We start from the raw sequence: 25,794 nt of genomic DNA on the forward strand, positions 1-25,794 counted from the left end.
AAACCCAAGAGGAGGCGTGTAGTGGTGATAGGGGATTCCCTACTGAGGGGAACAGAAGCAGTGATCTGTGGGCCTGACAAGATGTCTCGGGAAGTGTGCTGTCTCCCCGGGGCTAAGATCCAAGATGTAACTGAACGACTGCAAGGAATCATAAAACCCACTGACAAATACCCCTTCCTCTTGGTTCATGTGGGAACCAATGACACTGCAAGCAATAGCCTCCAGAAGATCAAAAGAGACTACGAGGCTCTCGGCAGGAAATTGAAGCAACTAAATGCACAAATTGTCATCTCATCTGTCCTCCCAGTTGAACGGCGTGGCCCAGGGAGAGAGGGGAAAATAGTGGAAGTGAACAGCTGGCTTCACAAATGGTGTAAACAGGAACGGTTTGGATTCTTAGATCACGGACTGCAGTTTCTTGAAGATGGACTTCTGGCAAGTGATGGGCTGCACCTCACAACGGTTGGGAGAAATGTTTTTGCCAAAAATCTCAGAAACCTCATCAGGAGGGCTTTAAACTGACTAATGTGGGGGAGGGAGACAGTGCTCCTGAAGGTAGGAGTCTATCAATTAATGAAGATGATCATCCAAATGTCATAGACCAAATGGAGCAAACAGCACGCGGACCTAGTGGTGGGAGGAAAAAATCCTTAAATAAGAGACACGGGGGAATGATTAATGGACTTCAATGTCTGTACACTAATGCGCAAAGCATGGGAAATAAACAAGATGAGCTTGAGCTCTTGGTACAGCAAACTAAATATGACATAATAGGCATCACTGAAACCTGGTGGGATAAGTCCCACGATTGGAATGTAATAATGGGGGGATACAATCTATTTCAGAGAAACAGACCAGACAAGAAAGGAGGAGGAGTAGCGTTATATGTCAGGGATGTGTATACCTGTGAAGAGATCCAAGATTTAGATCCTCAAAGCCAAAGTGAGAGCATTTGGGTCAAAATTAAGGGAGAGAAGAATAACAGAGACCTCATTGTGGGAGTTTACTATAGATCCCCAAGCCAAACGGAGGACATAGATGATGCCTTCCTGGAACAGATGGCCAAGCATGCAAAAGGAAGGGAGATAGTAGTAATGGGGGACTTCAATTACCCGGATATTTGTTGGACGTCAAACTCAGCCAAGAGCATAAGGTCAAACAGATTCCTCACTGGCCTTGCAGACAACTTCATTGTCCAGAAAGTGGGAGAAGCAACAAGAGGAACAGCCATTTTAGATCTGGTCCTAACCAATGTTGATGACCTGGTTAGTGGGGTAGAAGTGGAAGGATCATTAGGCGCGAGTGATCATGCTCTTCTGAAGTTTACTATACAGCGGAAAGGAGCAGCCAAGCATACTAGGACTCAATTTCTTGACTTTAAGAAAGCCGACTTCATAAAACTTAGGGAAGTGCTGGGTGAGATCCCATGGACAACAATACTAAAAGGAAAGGGAGTTCATGATGGCTGGGAGTTTGTTAAGAGGGAGATACTAAAAGCACAACGTCAGGCAATACCAATGAGACGGAAACATGGAAGGTGCCTAAAGAAGCCAGGGTGGCTATCTAAAGAACTTTTAACTGAATTAAGATTAAAAAAGGATGTGTACAAAAAATGGAAAAGGGGGGAAACCACCAAAGAGGAATTCAAACAAATAGCCAGCACGTGTAGACACAAAGTCAGAAAAGCTAAAGCACAGAATGAACTCAGAAGAAGAAGAAGAGTTTGGATTTGATATCCCGCCTTTCACTCCCTTTAAGGAGTCTCAAAGCGGCTCACATTCTCCTTTCCCTTCCTCCCCCACAACAAACACTCTGTCAGGCTTGCTAGAGAGGTTAAAAGCAACAAAAAAGGCTTTTATGGGTATGTTCGTAGCAAAAGGAAGAACAAAGAAACAGTGGGGTCACTCAGAGGAGAAGATGGTGAAATGCAAACAGGGGACACAGAAAGGGCTGAACTCCTCAATGCCTTCTTTGCCTCAGTCTTCTCCGATAAAGAAAACAATGCCCGACCTGAAGAATTTGGAGCAAATGATTCAGCAAAGGAAACACAGCCCAGAATAACTAAGGAGATAGTACAAGAATATTTGGCTAGTTTAGATGTATTCAAGTCTCCAGGGCCAGATGAACTGCATCCAAGAGTATTAAAAGAACTGGCAGATGTGATCTCAGAACCACTGGCAGTCATCTTTGAGAACAGGCGAAGTCCCGGCAGACTGGAGGAGGGCAAATGTTGTCCCTATTTTCAAAAAGGGGGAAAGAGAGGACCCAAATAATTACCGCCCAGTCAGTCTGACATCAATAGCAGGGAAGATTCTGGAGCAGATCATTAAGCAAACAGTCTGTGAGCACCTAGAAAGGAATGCTGTGATCACCAATAGTCAGCATGGATTTCTGAAAAATAAGTCATGTCAGACTAACCTGATCTCGTTTTTTGACAGAATTACAAGCCTGGTAGATGAAGGGAACGCAGTGGATGTAGCCTACCTTGATTTCAGCAAGGCATTTGACAAGGTGCCCCATGATATTCTTGTAAAGAAGCTGGTAAAATGCGGTCTTGACTATGCTACCACTCAGTGGATTTGTAACTGGCTGACTGACCGAACCCAAAGGGTGCTCATCAATGGTTCCTCTTCATCCTGGAGAAGAGTGACTAGTGGGGTGCCACAAGGTTCTGTCTTGGGCCCGGTCTTATTCAACATCTTTATCAACGACTTGGATGATGGACTCAAGGGCATCCTGATCAAATTTGCAGATGACACCAAACTGGGAGGGGTGGCTAACACCCCAGAGGACAGGATCACACTTCAAAACGACCTTGACAGATTAGAGAACTGGGCAAAAATAAACAAGATGAATTTTAACAGGGAGAAATGTAAAGTATTGCACTTGGGCAAAAAAAATGAGCGGCACAAATACAAGATGGGTGACACCTGGCTTGAGAGCAGTACATGTGAAAAGGATCTAGGAGTCTTGGTTGACCACAAACTTGACATGAGCCAACAGTGTGACGCGGCAGCTAAAAAAGCCAATGCAATTCTGGGCTGCATCAATAGGAGTATAGCATCTAGATCAAGGGAAGTAATAGTGCCACTGTATTCTGCTCTGGTCAGACCACACCTGGAGTACTGTGTCCAGTTCTGGGCACCACAATTCAAGAAGGACACTGACAAACTGGAACGTGTCCAGCGGAGGGCAACCAAAATGGTCAAAGGCCTGGAAACGATGCCTTATGAGGAACGGCTAAGGGAGCTGGGCATGTTTAGCCTGGAGAAGAGGAGGTTAAGGGGTGATATGATAGCCATGTTCAAATATATAAAAGGATGTCACATAGAGGAGGGAGAAAGGTTGTTTTCTGCTGCTCCGGAGAAGCGGACACGGAGCAATGGATCCAAACGACGGGGGAGTCAGGCCAGGCCTCTTTTCCTTCCCCTCTCACTCGTTTCAGGAGATTACTCAGCTCCACAGCACCAAAGTACGGCGGGGGGTGCGACAAGGCAGCAAGGCTAAAGCTCGAGTCCGGTGATAAAACAATAAAACAATAAAACGCTAATGCTAAGAAAAGCGGAGGCAGTGTTGAGGAGATAGTGCAGCCACTAAATCATTAGAATTAAAAGATAAACCCCCAAAGGGTTTGAAAAACTACTTAAAACTACTTAAAACTTTATCTAAAGGCAGACGAGGTTAACTAGGCTGCTACCTTCGTCGCCATTTTGGACGCCATTTTGGAAACCGGCAGCAAAGATTCCACCTAAACATTAGGAAGAACTTCCTGACAGTAAGAGCTGTTTGACAGTGGAATTTGCTGCCAAGGAGTGTGGTGGAGTCTCCTACTTTGGAGGTCTTTAAGCAGAGGCTTGACAACCATATGTCAGGAGTGCTATGATGGTGTTTCCTGCTTGGCAGGGGGTTGGACTCGATGGCCCTTGTGGTCTCTTCCAACTCTATGATTCTATGATTCTATGATTCTATGATTAGATCATTTTCTCCCAGCCACATGGGAGCCACTCACAGAAAAGAGACTCCCATGCTGTTTGGATAACAAGGCCCTGCGTTAACCCACTCTTTGGCGCTTAATTGGAGCAAACATCAATTTGGAGTTTTAAAGGATTGGATTTAGAGTAGGTTTTCGTGGGTAAGATCATAGCTTTAAATCTCAAACCATGCCTGGAAAGAGTGGAGAAAAGGTAAGTGCGGCTGAACCCAGAGTGATGGCTTAGACAGTAGTGAAGTTGCCCCCCACAATGTGTTTTCCCACCTGCTCTTTCCCCACCTAGCTGTTCACATCAGCACGGCTTCATTAGTGTCAGATCCATCTCTGTTAGTGTTTAAACCAGGGTGCATTGAGGGGACTGAGATGTCTTTACCCTATGCAAAGGTGTTCACACCTTGGCTAGAGATGAATCACGAATGGCTTAAGGACTCTAGTTGGTATGAAGTTGGTTTGAGAAATGACAAAAGATACACACACATTTTGATAAAGCCATGTGAGCACGGATTAGAAACCCAGCTCAGGAAATGCAGTGAGAGCACAGCAAGCAGCAGTGTGAATGCAAGCCAGAGTCATTTTGCTGCCTCCTGGAATAGAATCTGAGCATTATGAAATGGCTCTAGGATCATCACAGTCCTTCAAACGGATGGGAATGTGGGAAGTCTTACTCTAGCACCACTGTGCAACTCTTTGGTTTAACATCTTTATTTTTAAAAGTGTGAAGTGTTTCATTCTTAAAGGTTGCTTGGGTGGTTGACCATGGTGTAAGGTCTCTGTGAGTCATATTAGCCCCGTTTGGACATTCTGCCTGCATGTAAAAGCAAGATGAGATCAGGAATGAGTGCATTAACCTTCAAACACGCCCACCTGCTGTCCTCTTTGGCCTCTGCAGCGTGGAAGGGAGCCTCCTGTACGTATGGCGGCTCCCTGCACAATTTAGACCCTTGACCTTCCCTTACACCAAACCACCCAGAGAATCTCCCCAGTACGGGAGCTCCCCACTTCAGAACTTTGCTCTCCAACCTGTGGAGTGTGATAGTCGTGACGCCAGCGGAGTGGTGGAGGAGCTTCCTAAACTTGTCTCACCTCTCCTTGCTCACATGTTGCTTCAGCATGCAAGTAGAATGCCTGAAGGGGGCTACTGTCAAACTCTGAAAGGGTTCATAATATAGACAGGTGCTGGCAAGTGTTTGAAATCAAATGCAGAAGATGCTTCTGCTATGAAATAATGTGAAGGAGCAACCTTTGGTGGTAAATTGTTGAATAATAATAATAATAATAATAATATATTATTTATACCCCACCCATCTGACTGGGCTTCCCCAGCCACTCTGGGCGGCTTCCAACAAAACATTAAAATACAGTAATCCACCAAACATTAAAAGCTTCCCTATTAAATGATTGACTGGTGGATTGACTGAGCTGGAGACAGACAGAACTGATCCCTGGAAAGGTCTCCTAATCAAGCTCCAGGAGGTGCTTTGACACGACTACCATTGATTTCCCTTGTGCATCAAAATGCTTTGAGTTGGTTTGCCTCGAAAAAATGGCTCCTAGAGATTTACAGAAATCTTGTGAGGATCACTGCCATGACTAAAAGTCCTTATTCCTTTCACAGATATTGATGGCCCAACTGATCTGGTAGCCAACCAAGTAACAGAAGACACAGCTACCATTTCTTGGAATGGGGCCCAGGCTCCAATAGATAGATATGTGGTGAGCTACACCTCAGCTGATGGTGACACCAAAGAGATCTCTGTGGGGAAGGACAAGAAAACCACTACCCTGGTGGGTTTACATCCAGGCATGGAGTATACCATCTATATCTGGGCTGTGAAGGGAACCCAACAGAGCAGGAAGGCAAGCATAACAGCTGAAACAGGTAACCCAGAGATGTGAAATTATGAAGTTTTGTGCTGTGTTCCTTTCTGCCTGTATTTTGTTTCTTATTTTCATACAGTATGCAGCCCTTGTTAAATGTTATAAAATTTTAGAATCAGTTCATGGGGGAGGATGAGCACTTACATTGTAAGTCATTGATGGAAGGAGTTGAGAGTTTTCTCATTGTGAAGACAAGCTTCTGAACTTAGGTCTAGAAGCGTTCCAGATGGAGATTCATTGCCAAGCTCAGGCCAACAGAAGGAACTACTGCCAGACCAGTGAGGAATTTCTTGACTACTCTAGGCCAGAAAGGGTCAAATATGATACCACCTGATCTCTGTGAATGCTTCCAGTTCAGCTGTGCTAACTGATCTGAGCTAGCAGGAGAGTGTTCCTGCCTTTTCCTTGATGGACAAGCATTCTGTTAAGTAATTTAGTTGCATTAGTAAAGGTAAAGGGACCCCTGACCATTAGGTCCAGTGGTGGCTGACTCTGGGGTTGCGGTGCTCTATTGGCCGAGGGAACGAGTGTACAGCTTCCAGGTCATGTGGCCAGCATGACTAAGCCGCTTCTGGCAAACCAGAGCAGTGCACGGAAATGCCGTTTACTTTCCCACCAGAGCGGTACCTATTGATCTACTTGCACTTTGACGTGCTTTCAAACCGCTAGGTTGGCAGGAGCAGGGACCAAGCAACGGGAGCTCACCCTGTCGCGGGGATTCAAACCGCCGACCTTCTGATCGGCAAGTTCTAGGCTCTGTGGTTTAACCCACAGCGCCACCCGCGTCCCAAGCACCACCCGCGTTGCATTATCAATGGCTAATTCCACCTTCCCAGATTCTGCCCCGCTCCCTCACATTAATTAAAATTCTTACGCATCAAGATGCACGTATGCATGACATTTTACTTCTGAGTAAAAAATCTACTTGCCACTCTAGCCATGGCAAAGTAAAGTCCCACAGATCAATATAACGAATGACTTACAGTTGCAAAACAAAGTCTCAAGAAGGTTATGACTGATAAAGAAAACAATAATAATGCCTCCATTTTGGTTCATAGAGATAGACGGCCCTACAAACCTGAAAACAGACCAAGGAACAGAGAACACAGCCACTATCTCTTGGAATAAGGCATTGGCTTCTATAGACCGGTACATACTTAGCTACACCTCTGCTGATGGAGACACCAGAGAGATCACAGTTGGGAAGGATAAGACCAGCACCACCTTGACTGGCCTGAAGCCAGGCATGGAGTATGTCATCTACATCTGGGCTATGAAGGGGAGCCAGCAGAGCAAGAGGACAATCACAAAGACACTGACAGGTAACTTAAGTTAGGAGCAGTGGAGAGAGGGGATGGGATTGTTGGTTGTTAATGATGTGGTTAAAGAACTGAAAGGCGAATTCCCTGGATGCCTAGATCCAGGTTTGGGGCAAGCACTCTTTGGTGAGAGAGGCTTGGCAGAGATTTAAGATAGCAAAACATGCAGCAAAGTATAGTATGGAAATGTTGTGTTAGACCTTTAAGATCTCCCCTTCTAAACCCCTTCCAAAGTCGCCCCCTTCCCTTAGCAAAGAGACCACACATTTGGCAATTTAAAAATAATTTACTTACAAACTCTTCAAAGATTAGATTCATGTGCTTTTCCATAAAGCAGCAAGAAAAGATGGGCAGTAGAACTTAGTTTCAAAAATGGTAAGAGTTTCTAAATTATCTGTATAGAAACACAAATGTGGCTTGCTAAAGCCATCCAGCTTAGACATCCTTACTGGTCAGGTTCACATGGTGGAGGGTGAGAGAACAGAGTTTGGTAACCCTTATTCCCAAGGTGAGGGGATGTGATCCAGCTAAGCCTGGTAGGGCAGCTTACTCCATGGTCTTAACCCCTCCGTGCATTAACTAGAGTTAAGCATTAACAAGGCTGTCAAATCTCTATTGGCTCCATAGCTTCTTTGGGTGATGCTGACAATAATACTTATTTCAGTAATCTGTTCCTCAGTCCTATAATGCAACACCCAGGAGTATTATCCTCTCTTAATTAAATAATAATAATGCAGGGCTGTTTCTAAAAGAGGTTTTTGAAATTACAGCTGGTCTAGAATGTAGTGGTCAGTTTCTTAAGTGGACTTGCCACTCTGGGCATTGTGCAGCTGTGTTCGGATATCTGCACTGGTTTCTGTGTTGGTTTCAGCGCCCCACTCATTTTTAAAGCCATAAAACAGAATCATAGAGGGTTTTTTATTTTTAAAAAAGCAACAGTGATTCAAGCGAGATTAAACCACATTTCTAACACCATGTATGCTTTGACCCTTAGCATTGCTAAGGCTTAGCAGTTAGGCAGCACTGAAAAAATTCTGCTCTCAGTGATGCTTTTGGCTCTGTGCTACATCAGCCCAAAAGGCAATATGGGTATCTGCTCTGTGGACTTCTCCCAACACTATAATGGAATACTAATGGAGCTTCCTTCACTATACAAATAGCAGTATTATGGACATAGTGAGATACTATAAAATTTGCAGAAGCAGTACTGCCCAATACTAATGGCAAGCCTACGGACATACCTTGTCCTAGGAAGGTGAATTTGAGGCCCTGCAGCTCCCTCTGTTGTCCACATGTGAAGAAGCTTGCACTGGACATTTTTTCAGCCTGTTCCTCTGCCAGTTTCCCTCTCCTGCAGCCAATATTGCCTGCTCAGAGTCTTCATATTACAGCATAATTTATTTTTTAAACTGCCAAATTCATGCATAGCTAGCTGGACTCTCTTATTAGACAACACTAACTTTTCTGGGATGTGTGTATGTGCACGACTGGGAACTTGACTTCTCTAAGGGACAGTAAGGTAAAGGTAAAGGACCGCTGGAGGGTTAAGTCCAGTCAAAGGCAATTATGGGGTGCTGTGCTGATCTCGCTTTTCAGGCCAAGGGAGCCGGTGTTTGTCCAGAGACAACTTTCCAGGTCATGTGGCCAGCAGGACTAAACCGCTTCTTAAGCTGGAACATCCCCTATATCAGATTTGGCTAATGTGTGACCTGGCCAGGTGATCCCTGCTGGTTGGGACTGATGGGAGTTGGAGTCCAACCCATCTGCAGGGCACCATGTTGGCTAGACCCACAGTCAGCTTACAAACAAGCTTAATCATGTATAGAGTGGTACATCGGGTTACATACGCTTCAGGTTACATATGCTTCAGGTTACAGTCTCTGCTAACCCAGAAATATTACCCCGGGTTAAGAACTTTGCTTCAGGATGAGAACAGAAATCGTGTGGCAGCGGTGTGGCAGTGGCGGGAGGCCCCATTAGCTAAAGTGGTGCTTCAGGTTAAGAACAGTTTCAGGTTAAGAACGGACCTCCAAAACCAATTAAGTATGTAACCAGAGGTACCACTGTACTCAGATCTGAGCCCCATTGAGTTCAGTGTGATTTACCTCCAGGTAAGTGTTCATGGGAGAATGAACTGAATGTATTCTCGCCCTGCTCCTGGCTGATGTGTTCATTTATCCCACATCACCTCTGGTAAACAGGTTTTGTGGATTCTTATATTGTTTCAAAAAACCGCAAAACTTGTTTGACCAAATGCAACTGTGGGATGAAAGATACGTGTGAACCCACGGTGGGAATCAAAGTCTCTATTAAACTACTCTTAAAAACTAAGAGGAGCTTCATTATGCTCATGAAAATAAGTTTTGTTTTAGTGGGATTGAATTTGGATGGTGATGTTTACAGATACTCTGTAATTTTTTGTAGCTGTATGGCTATCTGATAGTTGTGACAACGCTATGTTGTCACTATCAACTCTGTGTTGTATGTTTGCCTTGAAATAGCACGGCCTGCTCTTACAGCTGCAGTTCAAGAGTCAACTAAACAGGAGGTTGGCAAAGCATTGATTTATGTGTCCTGGCATTTTTAAATTTTATTTTATAGTAGCCTATGGGCTGAGCTTGCTCAGCTACCAGCCAGAAACAAGGATTGGTCTGGCATGTGTGCTGCTGTTTGTCTGCCAGTTTGCCAGTCATGATGAGAGTTCCAGACATGTGGAAGGGCAGCCAGAGAACACAGAACCACAGGCGGCTTTGTGCGCAGAGCTAACTTCATAATATTGCCGTTTCAGCACAAGATAAGAGGCTGCCTGCCCTCATGGAAGGCCTTCCGGCCTCTTCAACTGCCGCAAATCTTTTCTGAAACTGATTTATGTAAGCAAGTTCTTAGATAACGAGTCTGACAAAAATAAAACCTACCCATTCTTTCTCACACAGATCTGAAGTACTCATTACTATATTTTTCCATGTATAAGTCGCCCCCATATATGACTCCCCCTAATTGTTGGGACTCAAAATTAAGAAAATGCAGTATGCACTATCCATGTATAAGACGACTCCTTATTTTAAACTTCAGAAATTTAGAAAAAATATATAGTCTTAAACATGGAAAAATATGGTATACTATCTGTTTTTTAAATGCACTTGTGAGATTTTTTTCACCCACTTTGTCTTTCGCCTAGAAATTGACCCTCCCAGGAATGTCCGTGTGTCAGATGTAACACAGTCCAGTGGACTGGTCACTTGGACACCACCTGATGCTCAGATCAGTGGCTATCTTATCACCTATCGGGAACCAGATGGTACTATCAAGGTAAGTCTGTAAATTGCTATGTGAGCAAATGTATGATTAGCTAAGCCAACAGTTCAAAAACACACAAGCTTTTCACCCATGAACCCAGATTTGATACAGAGATTCACTACATATGCTTTGCATTTAATGTTTTTAAGTTATATGAAAAGTTGGTACAGGTGGCATAACTGTAAAGCAACACTGAATCGTCATGAAGATTTGGCATGTAGCCAGTACATAGTCAGGGGCCCCCTTTTGCCTCATTTTAGTTTTGAAAATGCCCAGCCCACACGCAAGATGGTTTATGATATACAATTATAATAAGGCATTAAAACCACATAAAAGCAAATTATAGAAACAGCAGTTATAAAAGCAATCTTGAAATGCAGCCTAGAGATAAAGCAGTATTTTTAACATCCTTTTAAAAAACAGAAAAAAACCAGTTGATTTCAGAGATTAAAAGTGAAGCTTTTAATTTGACTTGCCCCATCCTTGTGTTTTGGGAATATAAATACAGCCTATTCCCTTCAAATACTGGATCTTATTCTATTAATGCTATGAACTACAAACCTCAACTATTATTCAGTGAGTACTGTGTGCATCTGACTTGCTCCTCTAGGAAGGGCAGTCTGTGGTTCTTTGGATCCTGTGGGATGAATTCCAATCAGCCCCAGCCAGCATGCCTGATGGTCAGGGATGATGGAAGCTGCAATCCAGCAACACGTTCCACTATCTTCCTCTAGAGAAACTGCATTTTTCACTTCCCCATGGATCACAACCATCCTTGGGTAGCCAATCATCTCTCTCCCTGCCTCTTACAGGGATTGGAGGCGAAGGTCAAGAAGGGCTGGAGCCAAATCGTCAATGGAATGTAATTTTTGCCTCTCTTTTCTTTTGTGTGTCAGGAAGTGCGGTTAGGTCCTAATGAGGAAAGGTTTGTCCTAGAAGGCCTTACTCGCGGAACCAAATACACCATACATATCATGGCCTTTAAGGGAGACCGCTGGAGTCGAAAAACAACCACCACCTTTTCTACAGGTAGGTTTTGGGAACTGCAGTAAAACTTCCTCGACCTGTTGTTCAAGATGGTGCTTGCCCTCAAAATGGGTCCCGTGGCACTGCCAGCTGAATCTGTGTTGATCTTCTGAGGATTTTTTGTATTATGAAGGCTTGGAAAGAGGCCAGGAGTTCAAGGAGTAGGTCAGTCTGGTCTCAGGGTTTGGATCTGAAATTTCAGGATTTTAGCCGCCTTCTTGGGGTCTCCAGGGGAAGAAGTAATTTGCACCACACCGAATCTTAGTAGGAAAATATGTGACTGAAAACCATAATCACAAATCATACACATTCATTTTTATAACCAAGTATTTGATGATGTCATCAGGAGCAGAATGGAACGCAAATTGAGCTCAGATTAAACTTAATATAGTTTTGTTTGCCAAACCCAGTACTGAATTGAGCTGAGGGAATGTGCCCATCACCATTTAACATGTATTTTTGCTTTGAGAGGTTGAACTCCTGTTTCTGGTGATCTGAGAAACATTATGGGTGTATTTAAAAGAATCCTAAGATCAATGTCTTCATAGCCTATTCTGAAGACATTCTAAATCTGATGATTTTGCACGTCAGATTTGAATAGTAATAGTGGAATAACTTTTAACAGGTCAAGAACTGGTGGCACTTTCAGATCTAATTTCAAAGTACCACATACATGTTGTCCAGTTTTTAATTTTCCATAATGTAGATGTGACTGCTGAGCCTCTTAACTGGAAAGTAAACTCAGTTATGAGATTGATCATCAAGACACCAGTTAGGAAGAGCTCATCTGTGGTGAGCAAGAAGGACTTTTGTTTTAGCTTATACCTGAGACATTTTTTGGCAAAACGAATTCAAGGATGCTAACCATCTGTGAAGCCTCAACAGAGAACGAGATGGGAGAATCTTATCATCAGCTCAGAGATGACCAGAAAGTAGGGACCCTGTTTTAATTCAGATGTTTACATCATTATTAAATAAGTTTAAAAGGTGAGGCTTCAGTATAAAACCTTGTTTGATGCTACTAGATTTGGGAATACAGTGGAAGAAGAGTTCAGTGTGATGAAATCTTACATTCAGACTGGTGTTTGAATATAACATCCTTACACAAAATGGCGAGAGGTTTGGGCATTTGATAATTTGTTGAACAACCAATGTGTGCTGATGGAGCCAAAGGTAACCTTAAAGTTGACAAAAGCTACAAACAAATCCATTTTTTAAAATGTTGGCATACTTAAGAATTAAGTGGGCAAGCACAAAACAGTTGTCTAATAACAAGTAGATAGCTTTAAAGCTGGATTGTTCAGAAAATCCCTTCTTTGAACTTAAACAGGAGTATTTTCCATTTAGATTTATGAAATATACTCGGAGTCCTGCAATGATTTCATGCTCTTTATTGCAACTTGTAAAACCGTGATTGAATTTCCCCCTAAACCTCAGGCTTTTATATATATTATTTACACAATGAGTCCGGGCTGATTGGCTGATTCTGTTTTCCTCCTGGAGCCTGATTGGTCTTCTCCTGCAAGCCAATCAGTTGTTGCATTCTACGATCCTACCAACCCAATAGGCTGATTAACTTCCTCCTGGAGCTTGATTGGTCTTCTCCTGCAAGCCAATCAGTTGTTGCATTCTAGGATCCTACTTGCCTATTGCTCTAGGATCCAAGCTTAGTACATAACAATTTACTATAATATCTATCCATTTATTTGGTCTTTGTGAGTTCATGACTCAAGTGAGATTTGAAGTGGGAGCTCACAAGTCATGCTGGGTTATCTGCTACACTGCCTCAACTCAGAAAGATATATGGACAAAGCCATCAGGGTCACAGACCTACTGTTCATTTGATTGGATTCTCCATCCTTCATTTGCTCCCTGAGAAGCATATAATCTGAAAACTGACAGTGGGAAAAACAGTAAGAGAGAAGGAAAGACAAGGGTTTGGAGAGATGGCTATAAGCAAACACAGCTAGACATAAATGCTGTGCAATCCTATGCATGTCTTCTCAGAAGTAAATCTTATTGCACTCCATGGGACTAGCTCCCAGGTAAGTGCTGGAAGTGACAAGAGTGCTGATCAATTTGCGCTGCAGGCTGATGTAACTGCAGGAGAAAGAGCAGACAGAGAGAGGAAACTCCAGACTTCATAGGCTGTCCTCCTTTTGTTGACCTTCCTTCAGACAGATCTTAGGGTTGGTGGTTTCCCTTCCTACTCACCTTCCTTCTCCTTCATGCCTCCCTGATGACTTTGAGCTCTCCCTCTTGAGGTGCAAAAGCAAGCATCGCTTCTTGCATCTCCATTGTAGGTAGATAGAATTAGAGATATTTCCTGTCGAGCATGCATTTCTGGTAGCAAATATTAGCTTGCTTCTTTTCCTAAACTCAGTGTGTCTCAGGGTGATTGTATGCAGGGTAAAGTGTGCTCCTCCAGCAGGGATTCTATATCCAGTTCAGTTTCTGCTGGGTGTTCCAAACAAATGCTAACAGTAAGTATGTACAGGCTGGCAGCCTTAGCCTTGGTTTATGGAACTGCATTTGATCATGTTCATGCCTCCCTTCAGGTCTCCCTGCTCTCTGCCATTTGTGGTCTGTGTGGGACAGGGGATAGATTTATTTGGCCTATTCTTGCTCTTTCCGACACAAACTGAAATGCAGCTATCAATTGAAATTTGCAGTTCTCCAAATTTTGCAAAGCAGTTGTCAAAACAAAAAACCTTATATAAAAAAAGCAGGGAGAGTGCACAAAAATGCCCACATTAGTGAAAATAATGCATAAAATGCATTTGATTAAGCTGTGTGCAAAAATGTGTATTAGGAGGAAGGCACAGAAAATGCATGTGAACTTGCATACAAATTCCCCCTCCCCAACATTTTTGCAAACTGAACTTAAGAATGGAAAACTGGAAAATTTAGGGAAACGCTTGCCCTGGCCTCCTTTATATTGCTGTGCTGTACAAATATTATTTGTTTTTCATCTTTCTTTTTGAACTTGCTCACTTGGCTTTCCCCCTCCTTTGCTCCTGCAGTCAGTTTGCGCTATCCCTTCCCTGCGGACTGCAGCCAGACCCAGGAAAATGGACACTCTGCCAGCGGCATGTACACCATCTACCTGAACGGTGACGTCAACAGACCCCTGCAGGTGTACTGTGACATGGCCACTGATGGAGGCGGATGGATAGTGAGTTCTGAGCCAGTGTGGTGTAGTGATTAAGAGCGGTAGTCTCGTAATCTGGGGAACCGGGTTCGCATCCCCGCTCCTCCACATGCAGCTGCTGGGTGACCTTGGGCCAGTCATACTTCTTTGAAGTCTCTCAGCCCCACTCACCTCACAGAGTGTTTGTTGTGGGGGAGGAAGGGAAAGGAGAATGTTAGCCGCTTTGAGACTCCTTAAAGGGAGTGAAAGGCGGGATATCAAATCCAAACTCTTCTTCTTCTTCTGTTTTCAATCCTTTCACAAAGCACTCATGCGACAGATTTGGCCCTTTTCACCAAGGGGGATGACGCAGCATACTATCACTTGGTGGTCATATTGCAACCAACCACACCAAAAGCATACTTGCCTCTGCAGGACCTGCACCAAAATTCAGACAGTATTGTGGGGGATGAGGTGAGTAGCAGCACGCAGGTCAAAGCACAAACCCCACAGGTTAGGGGTGCCCTGGAAAGTTAGCAGTGGTAGTCAGAAATGCAACAGTACAAGGCAGGGTCTTCATATGCTTCAAAAAGCCTACCTTGAAGTTTCCTTGTTAGGGGTGAGTGGATGTCCTGCATGGCATTCCTGTTCTTGCTTGTGGGCTGGTTCTGCCCCTTGGTTTCCTCTTTTCTGCATTATCATTTAAACAGGGGAATTTATAATTTGGGAACTGGTTTCTCCACGCTGTTTACCTCGTCTCTCTCCCTTCCCTGTCTTTACAGCTTACTGACATGCACACAATGGTAAAAACTCTGCACAAAAAGGAATATTGGTGAGAGAAGGAGTTCCTTTTCCTCCTGTGATTTAATCAATAACTACATGTGCTTGAGCTCATTGATAACCCGTTGAAGTGGGGGGGGGAGAGGAGAACCAAAAGCTGCATAGAACTGCAAAGAAAGAAAGAAAGAAAGAAAGAAAGAAAGAAAGAAAGAAAGAGTGGATTGTTTGTGTTACTCCACAAACAAAATAGAGATATTCAGATGGGGAGAATTCTATAATTCATGGTCAAATTAAGTTGGCCTCATCAGGTTAGGTATTTCTTACTGTGCCTGTTGTTTGAGCCTTCTTATCTTCAGTTTCTATCATCCTATCATTGGTGTTCAAAGGACCAGACCTATCACTTGGCTTTTGTTTGCTTTCGCAGGTGTTTCAGAGACGGAACACAGGGCAGCTGGATTTCTTTAAGCGCTGGAGGAACTACGTTGAAGGCTTTGGAGACCCTGCTGGGGAATTTTGGCTTGGTACTGTATCTGCATTCTGTATGCGACCAGGGAAGGGTGCCACAGGTTTTGTAAAAAGTGCCGCTGCTCGTGCATATATAGTTATCTGGTCTTTCTGGCCAGTGCTATGGATAGGTGAGCTCAGTGGCTTAGGGTGGGCAGGGCGAGAGGGGCTGTGGCCCCGGGTGCAAGATTTGTAGTGGCGCAACTGCCAGTATTGCCAACTAGTTGCACTGGAGAAGATGGGAAGGAAAGGAACCACAAAAAGGAGGGGGAGTCTCTTAGTGCTTTTTTTCTTTGGTTTCAATTGGTGGATGTTGCTGCTGCTGCCGACACCCCCAAAAGTCCTTCTCCCCTGGACGCTTGCGTGTGTGTGTCTTCAGCTCTGGGTGTGTGTGTGTGCTGGAAGCCTGTCTGTGCTGGAGGACTTTTCAAGCTGCTCCCTTTGCATTCAAATCAGTTGCCAGGAGCTGAGCAGGTAGAGGAGAGGAAGGGCAAACAGAGGCGGAGTGGAGAGGAGCGAGGGCTCCAAGCAGGGAAAAGCAAATCACTCAAAGCAAATCCCTGGGTCTCACCTAGGTGTGCCTGGGGGGTGGTTTTCAAAGCCCCCCCCCCCCGGCCAGCCCTGTCTCTTCCCCAAGGAGAGCACACACATCTGGTGAGTCCCTTGCAAGAGCTGCAGCTGAGCTGCCATTGCCACCTCTACCTTTATCCCCACTGCCTCTGAGCTACCCTGCCTCACCGCTCAAGTCAAGCTGGCCAACAGACTGCCCCTGCCAGCCGGCTTGCGCTTGGCACAGGCTGGCGGAGCAGGCGCAGGGAGCAGGAGAGGTGAAGGCACATTGCCTCCGAAGAGCTCTCGGTATGCATTTATGTCGCAAAAACAATGGGTGGCGTTCAGCTAAGTTTCCTCTGGACATACTGAAATTTATAGCTTTGTCATGAAAACTTTCTGGCTTTGTTGCCTGTGGAAATATTTCTTACTGGCCACGGACAATTGGAACTGTGGTTGTCCGCAAACTTACTCTGGACTGTTTCTTTCAGGCCTTGAAAAGCTGCACCAGCTCACCAGTAGCGCCCCCATTCCCTATGAACTGAGGGTGGATTTACGAACGCACAATGAGTCTGCCTACGCCGTCTATGACCTCTTCCAGGTGGGCTCCAGCAGGGAGCGATACAAGCTCTCCGTGGGGAAGTACAGAGGCACCGCTGGTAAGGAGAACATTATTTGGCTGGCAGTATCATGTGTAGACACTGGACACAGAAGCAGTGAGACACCCTTCACTGGGTGGAGCTAACTAGCTTGTCAGGTGTTAAAATGGCCAGAATATAAATAGTTTACGTACTGACCTGGTGCTCTGCTGCTCTTCTGGGCCACAGCCAGCACATGGTGCTGTAGTCCAAAACAGCTGGAGGGCCCCAGGTTGGAGAAGGCTGGTTTAACAGTATAGTCTTATAGAAAGCAAAAAGCTTTCTTTGCAATTCTTCCCCATGAAATCACTTTATGACCTGCGTACAAAGAGAGAGATGTACATGTGTGGTTTTATAGATGGAGCAAAACCACACCTGTGTGCTATATACATAAGTGGGAATATGTGTAAAGAGACAACACTAGCACAGACAACATAAATTTTATGCCTAAATTGAGTATGACCCTGGTACTTAAGGGGCCAGTAATATTTTTGCCTTACCCTTCCAACAAAAATCATTATTCCCTTTAGTAGGTGATATAGCATATTGACAGAAAAACATCTTTAACACCTTTCTCATACTCCAGTCGTGTCTGTTGACTTCATCAGTGTAACGATTTCTCAACTTCCCAAAAGCCACTCCTCTGCCAGGAGGGATACTTTTTGGTGCCTCAGTGGTAGGTGCTATGAAGAGATTTATTACTAGCTATTTACTCGCTTCATTGTTAGTTACTCCTTTAACTGTGCAGTCTTAGGTCTGTCTACTCAGAAGTATGTCCAGCTCAGAAGAACAAAAAGGGGCCATTACAGAATCCTGCAGTAGCAAATTCCCCATAATACTTTTAATAATTTACTTCCAGTATATCTGTAAAATCATGCAGGTTTACTAGCAGTGAATAAAGTCCACTGTGAGCTGACTACAATTCCAACATCCATCTGAGCTGCACATTTATGCAGGAGAAGCCGATGCTGATACAAATCTTGTATAGTTGGCCATTTGTGTTCTCTCCTTTTAGCAGTAGTTGTGTAGTTGAGAAGTTACCTTGCATTTCTGATTCCTCTAGGCAGGCTTTCGCAGCTCTTATTTCAGGTACCCAGGTGTACTCGGGTTTTAATGAAGCCAGGATCCCCGTAGTCCTAATGCTGCCTTCCTCCCCCCAATTCAGGGGATGCCATGACTTACCACAATGGTTGGAGATTTACCACCTGGGACAGGGACAGCGACATCGCTCTCAGCAACTGCGCAATCACACATCACGGTGGCTGGTGGTATAAGAACTGCCACTTGGCCAATCTGAATGGCAAATATGGTGAAGACAAGCACAGTGAGGTGAGTACTGGGCACTCTGGCCAGCAGATGTGGGGAACCTTTGGCCCCCCAAAAGCTGCTGAACCACGACTCCCATCATCCCTGGCCATTGGCTATGCTGGCTGGCGCTGATGGTAGTTGTAGTCAGCAACACCTGGAAGGCCACAGGTTCCCCCCACCTTATATATCAGGTATGCAATTTTTCCCCAAGTGCCTACTAAAATGCTGGCAACATGAGGCACTTCCCTGCGGTTGTCATTAAAAGTTTGGAACTGCCTTACCTGTCTCACAATGGAATGGAAACCCTTTCTATTCTGCCATTTCTTAACTCTGAATTTATATCAGGAGTTGTTATTCCTTGGGCTGCAATGTTTGATTTGTTTTTTCATTGGATCCATCCATTAAAACATTTTTACACATGTCTACTCAAATGTAAGCCCCACGGACACTTATTCCCAGGTACGGGTGTATATAGGATTGCAGTATTAGGCTTTCTCATACAGTTGTTAGGAAAATCTGAAAACTGAAATTCTCAAAACTTAATCACGAGCACAGACTCCCCCCCCCCCCGAATATGTCAGAAAATGGCTGCCGAGGTCTGGAACAAAGAGCCTGAAAGATGGGAAGATGAGCCCTTGTGCCTTCTTGCTGCATTTCTGCTGAAAAGCACATTGCAGCAGATTTATGGAGAAAGAGGCGCCACAGAGCAGTGCCTTAGTGGTTTAGAGACAACTATGACTCAGGAAATGCTTTTCCTCCCCAGGTTGAATCTCACAGCCAGGTGGTAGCCTTTGGCAAGCTCTTCCTGCCCAAAGAATCAGAGGCTAATAATATTGACCTATGGGACGTGGGTGGCGCTGTGGGTAAAAGCCTCAGCGCCTAGGACTTGCCGATCGAAAGGTCGGCGGTTCGAATCCCTGCTGCGGGGTGCACTCCAGTCGTTCGGTCCCAGCGCCTGCCAACCTAGCAGTTCGAAAGCACCCCCGGGTGCAAGTAGATAAATAGGGACCGCTTACCAGCGGGAAGGTAAATGGCGTTTCCATGTGCTGCGCTGGCTCGCCAGATGCAGCTTGCCACGCTGGCCACGTGACCCGGAAGTGTCTGCAGACAGCGCTGGCTCCCGGCCTATAGAGTGAGATGAGCGCACAACCCTAGAGTCTGGCAAGACTGGCCCGTACGGGCAGGGGTACCTTTACCTTTACCTTGCTAGATTACAAGACAGTGTATGTGAAATGCTTTGATCACTCAGAATTACTATGCTCAAAAGTATTGCACACTTTCCTTCCTCCTCCTCCTCTTTCCACCCTTCCTCATACAGAGACCAGAATAGCGAACAACATTCATAAAATGCAGCATAAAAGTGAAATTAAAACCACAATTCACAGTAATACATGATAACAATAGGATATGACATCAATGTTCAAGCCAGTGGAGCAGGAAACATTTTAGACAGTTAGACAAACAGAGTTTCTCCATCTGTGCTCTGAAGACCTGCAAAAATAAGTTGGTGGGGGCACTCTGATCTGGAGAGACTTTCATAGATGCATGGCATAGGTGCATGGCAGTTTATCAACACCTATTGAAAGGTTTTGGGGACTGAATCTAATCCATGGAGCTGTTGTGGCAGCTAGACTGGTGACAGGGAGTGGCCACCGAGACCATATAACACTGGTCCTGAAAGACCTACATTGGCTCCCAGTTCCAGAAAGACATCTACTTCTGCTTCATTGACTATGCAAAAGCCTTTGACTGTGTTGACCACAGCAAACTATGGCAAGTTCTTAAAGAAATGGGAGTGCCTGATCACCTCATCTGTCTCCTGCGAAATCTCTATGTGGGACAAGAAGCTACAGTTAGAACTGGATATGGAACAACTGATTGGTTCCAAATTGGGAAAGGAGTACGGCAAGGCTGTATATTGTCTCCCTGCTTATTTAACTTATATGCAGAATTCATCATGCGAAAGGCTGGGCTGGATGAATCCCAAGCCGGAATTAAGATTGCCGGAAGAAATATCAACAACCTCAGATATGCAGATGACACAACCTTGATGGCAGAAAGTGAAGAGGAATTAAAGAACCTTTTAATGAGGGTGAAAGAGGAGAGCGCAAAATATGGTCTGAAGCTCAACATCAAAAAAACGAAGATCATGGCCACTGGGCCCATCACCTCCTGGCAAATAGATGGGGAAGAAATGGAGGCAGTGAGAGATTTTACTTTCTTGGGCTCCATGATCACTGCAGATGGTGACAGCAGTTACGAAATTAAAAGACGCCTGCTCCTTGGGAGAAAGGCGATGGCAAACCTAGACAACATCTTAAAAAGCAGAGACATCACCTTGCCAACAAAGGTCCGTATAGTAAAAGCCATGGTTTTCCCAGTAGTGATGTATGGAAGTGAGAGCTGGACCATAAAGAAGGCTGATCGCCGAAGAATTGATGCTTTTGAATTATGGTGCTGGAGGAGACTCTTGAGAGTCCCATGGACTGCAAGAAGATCAAACCTCTCCATTCTGAAGGAAATCAGCCCTGAGTGCTCACTGGAAGGACAGATCGTGAAGCTGAGGCTCCAATACTTTGGCCACCTCATGAGAAGAGAGGACTCCCTGGAAAAGACCCTGATGTTGGGAAAGATGGAGGGCACAAGGAGAAGGGGACGACAGAGAATGAGATGGTTGGATGGTGTTCTTGAAGCTACTAGCATGAGTTTGATCAAACTGCGGGAGGCAGTGGAGGACAGAAGTGCCTGGCGTGCTCTGGTCCATGGGGTCACGAAGAGTCGGACACGACTAAACGACTAAACAACAACAACAACCTTTCCGAGCACAATTCAAAGTGTTGGTGCTGAGCTTGAAAGCCCTAAACGGCCTCGGTCCAGTATACCCAAAGGAGCATCTCCACCACCATTGTTCTGCCCGGACACTGAGGTCCAGCGCCGAGGGCCTTCTGGCGGTTCCTTCACTGCGAGAAGCCAAGTTACAGGGAACCAGGCAGAGGGCCTTCTCGGAGGTGGCACCCGCCCTGTGGAACACCCTCCCATCAGATGTCAAAGAGAAAAACAACTACCTGACATTGAGAAGACATCTGAAGGCAGTCCTGTTTAGGGAATGTGTGGCATTTCAATGTATTTTTAATCTTTGTTGGAAGCCACCCTGAGTGGCTGGGGAAACCCAGCCAGATGGGCGGGGTACAAATAAATAATAATAATAATAATAATAATTATTATTATTATTATTATTATTATTATTATTATTATTATTATTATTATTTAATTATTATTAATTGGCCATAACAGCAAGTGAAAAATAATATGGTTGAAATGGTATTATTTCTACTATAAACATGGGCAGGAGTTTTAATTTTTGCCCACAGATTCAAGCAGTTTCGTTGGCATGCAAAAGATCCCAGGTTTAATCCCTGGTGTTTCCAGTTAAGAGCTGGAAAAAACTCTTGCCTGAAGCCCCAGAGAAGCAGTCGACAAGGACAAGCCAGTGGTCTGACTTGGTATAGCTCAGGGCAGTGTCCTTTGTTCCGGTGTGATGCTTGATTACCTGTTTTTCTCTTTCCAGGGAATTAACTGGGAGCCATGGAAAGGCCACTTGTTCTCCATCCCTTACACCGAGATGAAGTTCCGTCCACGCTCACACCCAATCTTGGGTAGAAAAAGGAGATCTCTAGAAGGGAAGGAACCCAGGGTTTAAAATGGATGAAATGTGGTGCTTGTCAAGTGAAACATGGCGATGTATTATCATGTAAACCATGTGACCTTGGGTTGCTTATTTTAGTACATTTATAATCGCATACAACTGGCTTCCTCAGAAGAATTATCTGGTTTAATTGGTTGGGATCAGCACAGAACCTGCACTGAGTGAGTGCAATTTGAAAAGAATAAGGTAGGGGACTAAGGGCTGGATCAGAATTCTTCTTCTTGTGGAGGGCCATGTCTATTGACGCTCCCTCTGCTTGTAGTGGCCTCTGGTTCTGACAGCTACCATGGATCAAGAGGGCGCATTCCAGCCCTCCAATTGTTCCATGGTCTTGACAAGAACTTCCCCCACAGCAGGGTCTTGCTTTTCCTTGCCAGAGAAAACAAAGAAGTCACCACACCACATCTCTTTTCCTCCTTTGCTCTGTCTCTCGGGTGCTTTGCTTACTTTGCTCAACAAGGACCCGATTGGTCTGCTGTGCTCTGATTTCTGAGATGTAGCTTTGCAAAACCCAAGGTGCTAATTTAACATATTTTTCTATCCACGGTGTTCCCTGCAAGACTCCAAAAGCCAACAGTATCAAACTCTCAAGCGCTGCTGAGAATGATGCGGTTGTATCTCAAAGATGCCTCTCCTAAATAAAGCACGATCTTTCTAGCTTTCCATTTGCTCTTTTTCAGGGCCGACCCTGTCCATGAGGCAAGGTGAGGCAAGTGCCTCAGGCGGCAGAAGCCCATGAGATGGGGCCCCACCCTGCAGGCAGAGAAGTAGCAGCAGCACTGGTTTCTGGCTAGATCTCACCGAATCTCACTGAAATATTGCAAGCTCTCACAGAGCATGTGAGATCTCGCTGGAAGCCAGCACTGCTGTGCAACGCAGACGAGGCAGGCTGCAGCAGGGACCGGGGGGGGGGGGACTGGGGACGGACTTGTTCTTTGGCTCCATTCCCATGTGAGAAATTGTTTCATCCCCTTTTCTCCCACGCTCTTTTCCCTTGAGAAATTGTTTCTGTACTAAGTCACAAAACTGTACCATTTCATACTAGAAGTGTTCCTCCATATCCTCCTGCCCCAAACGCCTTGCTAAGGGGAACACTCCTCTCAGACATGTAGTTTTCTACGCGCAGAGATATTGTGCTATGGAGAAGCGTGCAGTCCTTTTAAGCCTCTGTTCTGCAGCCACAAGTGACTCAGCCCTGACAGAAGTTTGCCAAGGCATGTGTAAAACTTTAGTTATAACACCACCTAATGTTGATTTCAAGTATGACTAAAAGGGGGCTTATAACAAGTCAGTATTTCTAATGTGGTATATATGCTTTACTAGGGGGTGTGCTCCTCCTTGTTCTTCTCACCAACACGTTCACCCCCTCCAGCTTCCCCTTTCCACCCTCTTCAACTGCTAAGCTCATTTTTCACCTTCTCAACACCATTTCTGAAGCCACTTCTGTTCTTCAGTCCTGCTTTGCACACCTGTTTTCACCTTCGCTTTCCTGTCTATACTTCCTCTGCACTCTTTTTCTGCAACCTCCTTGTCCACAAACCATGCCCAGAGTAATCTTGTGTATCATCCCTGAGGGAATTTAATATATGATTCCCTGAGGACCTACGTGTGTGGATAAACAAAAGAATCGGCTGGGTGCCCAGATTCAAAATTTGGGGCTAGCATACTGAGAGCCCCAGTAGCAGAGATTAAACTCACAAAAGTTAAGCTGCAGTACAACATTAGGACTATAGATTGTTCATCTGCACACAGCAGCTGACCTCTTTCTACCCCTCTTGCAATGAGCAGACCACACACCTTTAAGTTTTAAATGCTTTACTTAAGCAGATTCAAGGTCTAATCATGCAATGTTCCATGCAGCAGCAAGGATAATACAGGCAAGATACCCCTCCATAGAAAATACAGAATATAGTTCCAAACGTGTGCTGTGAGCTATGGAGCAAGCTCACACATCTCCGTCTTGTTACATTATGTGCGCGCGAACACACACACACACACACACACACACACACAGTACAAAGGCTTTACTTCCTCCATTTCCGGGTGTGACCTAGCTGAGTCTATCTAGCAATACAACTCTGTAGTCCTTTTCCCCTCCATGCACTAACTAGCAGTTGTGCATAGTTATGTCTGACTGCAGTGTCCCACAACTTTCTTCTTCCGTACAGGCAACCCCCAACTTGTGCAGGGTTGTGTTCCGGGTCATTGTGTGCTTGCGTGAAATCGCATGCAATTGAAACGCCCCACTCCGCCCCCATTCTGTCCTTTTAGTGATGTCTTTTATTACCTTTCTGAGTCATTTCCGGGTTTGGTGCTATGTGTGCGATTGCACACATATCGGTCACACCTAAAATGGGGGTTGCCTGTATATTGCAACTATTAAGCATCCTTTTCACCTTCTCTTATGAAGCCACCATCCCCTCTTATGCTTCAGAACCATTCATGCCCCTGCTTTCATCTCCAGTGCCATTCCATCCCTCATACTCCCTCCTTTTTCGTAATCTCTTTTGCATTTCCCCATTTCCCCTCATGTTCCCCTTCCCCTTCCCACATCATGATAACCTTCGTACCTTTATTCTACCTAATTATTTAGTTAGAGAAGCTTAACTTCAGTTGATGGATGTGGCACATGTCTGGGTGTTTGCTTGTTAATAATGTTAATGTTCAGATTTGCTTCATATGTGAGGGCTCCACATCCTTTATCTTTCTCACATGAGGCAGCTGAGGAATGGAAGAGGGAAAATAGCCATTTTTTTCTGGCAGTGTCCTTCTCATTGTACTCAGACAATAACAGAAGTTTGAATAAGGCAGAGATGGAAAGAGATTGCGATGAAAATTGTGGCTTTAAACAACAGCAGAGGTTTGTGTAAGCAGGGATAGATGTACACTGAGGGCTTGCTCTTTAAATAATAAACAAACTAGGTTTAACAAGGAGAAATAGCAGAGATGGGTTCAACCCAGAAGCTAACACAGCAGAGCCTTTCCCAACTCCCTTTTCATCGTTCTCAAATTTTGTTTTAAATGCCATTTTCCCTCCTCACTGGTACTCCTTCCTCACTCTGCTCAAACTCCTGCCATTGTTTAAAACTGCCACATTTTCCCGCTCAGTTTTTCTCCATCCCTGCTTTATTCATACCTCTGCTGTTGTTTTAAACCACCATTTCCCTCTCATTGTCTTTCTACCACTGCTTTACTCAAACTTATGCTGTTTTGAACCACCACTTTCCCCCTCTTAGTGGCTCTTCCTTCTCAGTCCCATTCCGTGGGCACTGCTATTGTGCAACTTGCCTTCCGTTTAAGCCCCTTCCCAGCCCTGACTTCATGCAAATCCGGGATTGTGATGATTCCCTACATATCCTCCAATGGCTAAGCTGATTTTACGCAATTCCGGTATTGTGGTGCAGCACGACAAATCCTCCAATGGGGGCTGTGTGATGACAGCCTTATAATTTTATGTATATATGGAGAGAGGAAGATGAGCGTTATGTCCCTCTCCTCCCACTACCAGAATTTTCCCAACAGGATACTCTTAATTTTGTGGAGAGTAGGGAAAGATTCTTTTTCTTTAGTAAAAACATAACTTCTCCCTATCACATTTGTGAAACAAAGTTTGTAATCTCTAGTGGTTCTCTCGGTTCCAAGTCACAGTGAAAGCAAATGTGGGTCAG

General features: G+C 44.8%; 1 protein-coding gene across 1 annotated transcript in view; it reads left to right on the top strand.

Annotated features, from left to right (window-relative positions):
• TNN (tenascin N) overlaps positions 1-23,006 on the top strand; it is a gene marked incomplete at its 5' end in the record, with an annotated part of 35,603 nt that extends 12,597 nt beyond the window's left edge. Inside the window, 9 exons of the mRNA XM_082227016.1 lie at positions 5,607-5,870; positions 6,928-7,191; positions 10,367-10,497; positions 11,382-11,514; positions 14,535-14,686; positions 15,846-15,942; positions 16,966-17,133; positions 18,278-18,441; positions 21,989-23,006. Coding sequence (XP_082083142.1) covers positions 5,607-5,870; positions 6,928-7,191; positions 10,367-10,497; positions 11,382-11,514; positions 14,535-14,686; positions 15,846-15,942; positions 16,966-17,133; positions 18,278-18,441; positions 21,989-22,120 — 1,505 coding nt within the window. The 3' untranslated portion in view covers positions 22,121-23,006. The remainder of the gene's footprint in view (positions 1-5,606; positions 5,871-6,927; positions 7,192-10,366; positions 10,498-11,381; positions 11,515-14,534; positions 14,687-15,845; positions 15,943-16,965; positions 17,134-18,277; positions 18,442-21,988) is intronic.
• Between the last annotated feature and the right edge of the window lie 2,788 nt (positions 23,007-25,794).

The sequence above is a fragment of the Podarcis vaucheri genome (genome assembly GCF_965113315.1).
Source record: "Podarcis vaucheri genome assembly, chromosome: 6".
Classification (NCBI taxonomy): Eukaryota; Metazoa; Chordata; class Lepidosauria; order Squamata; family Lacertidae; genus Podarcis; species Podarcis vaucheri.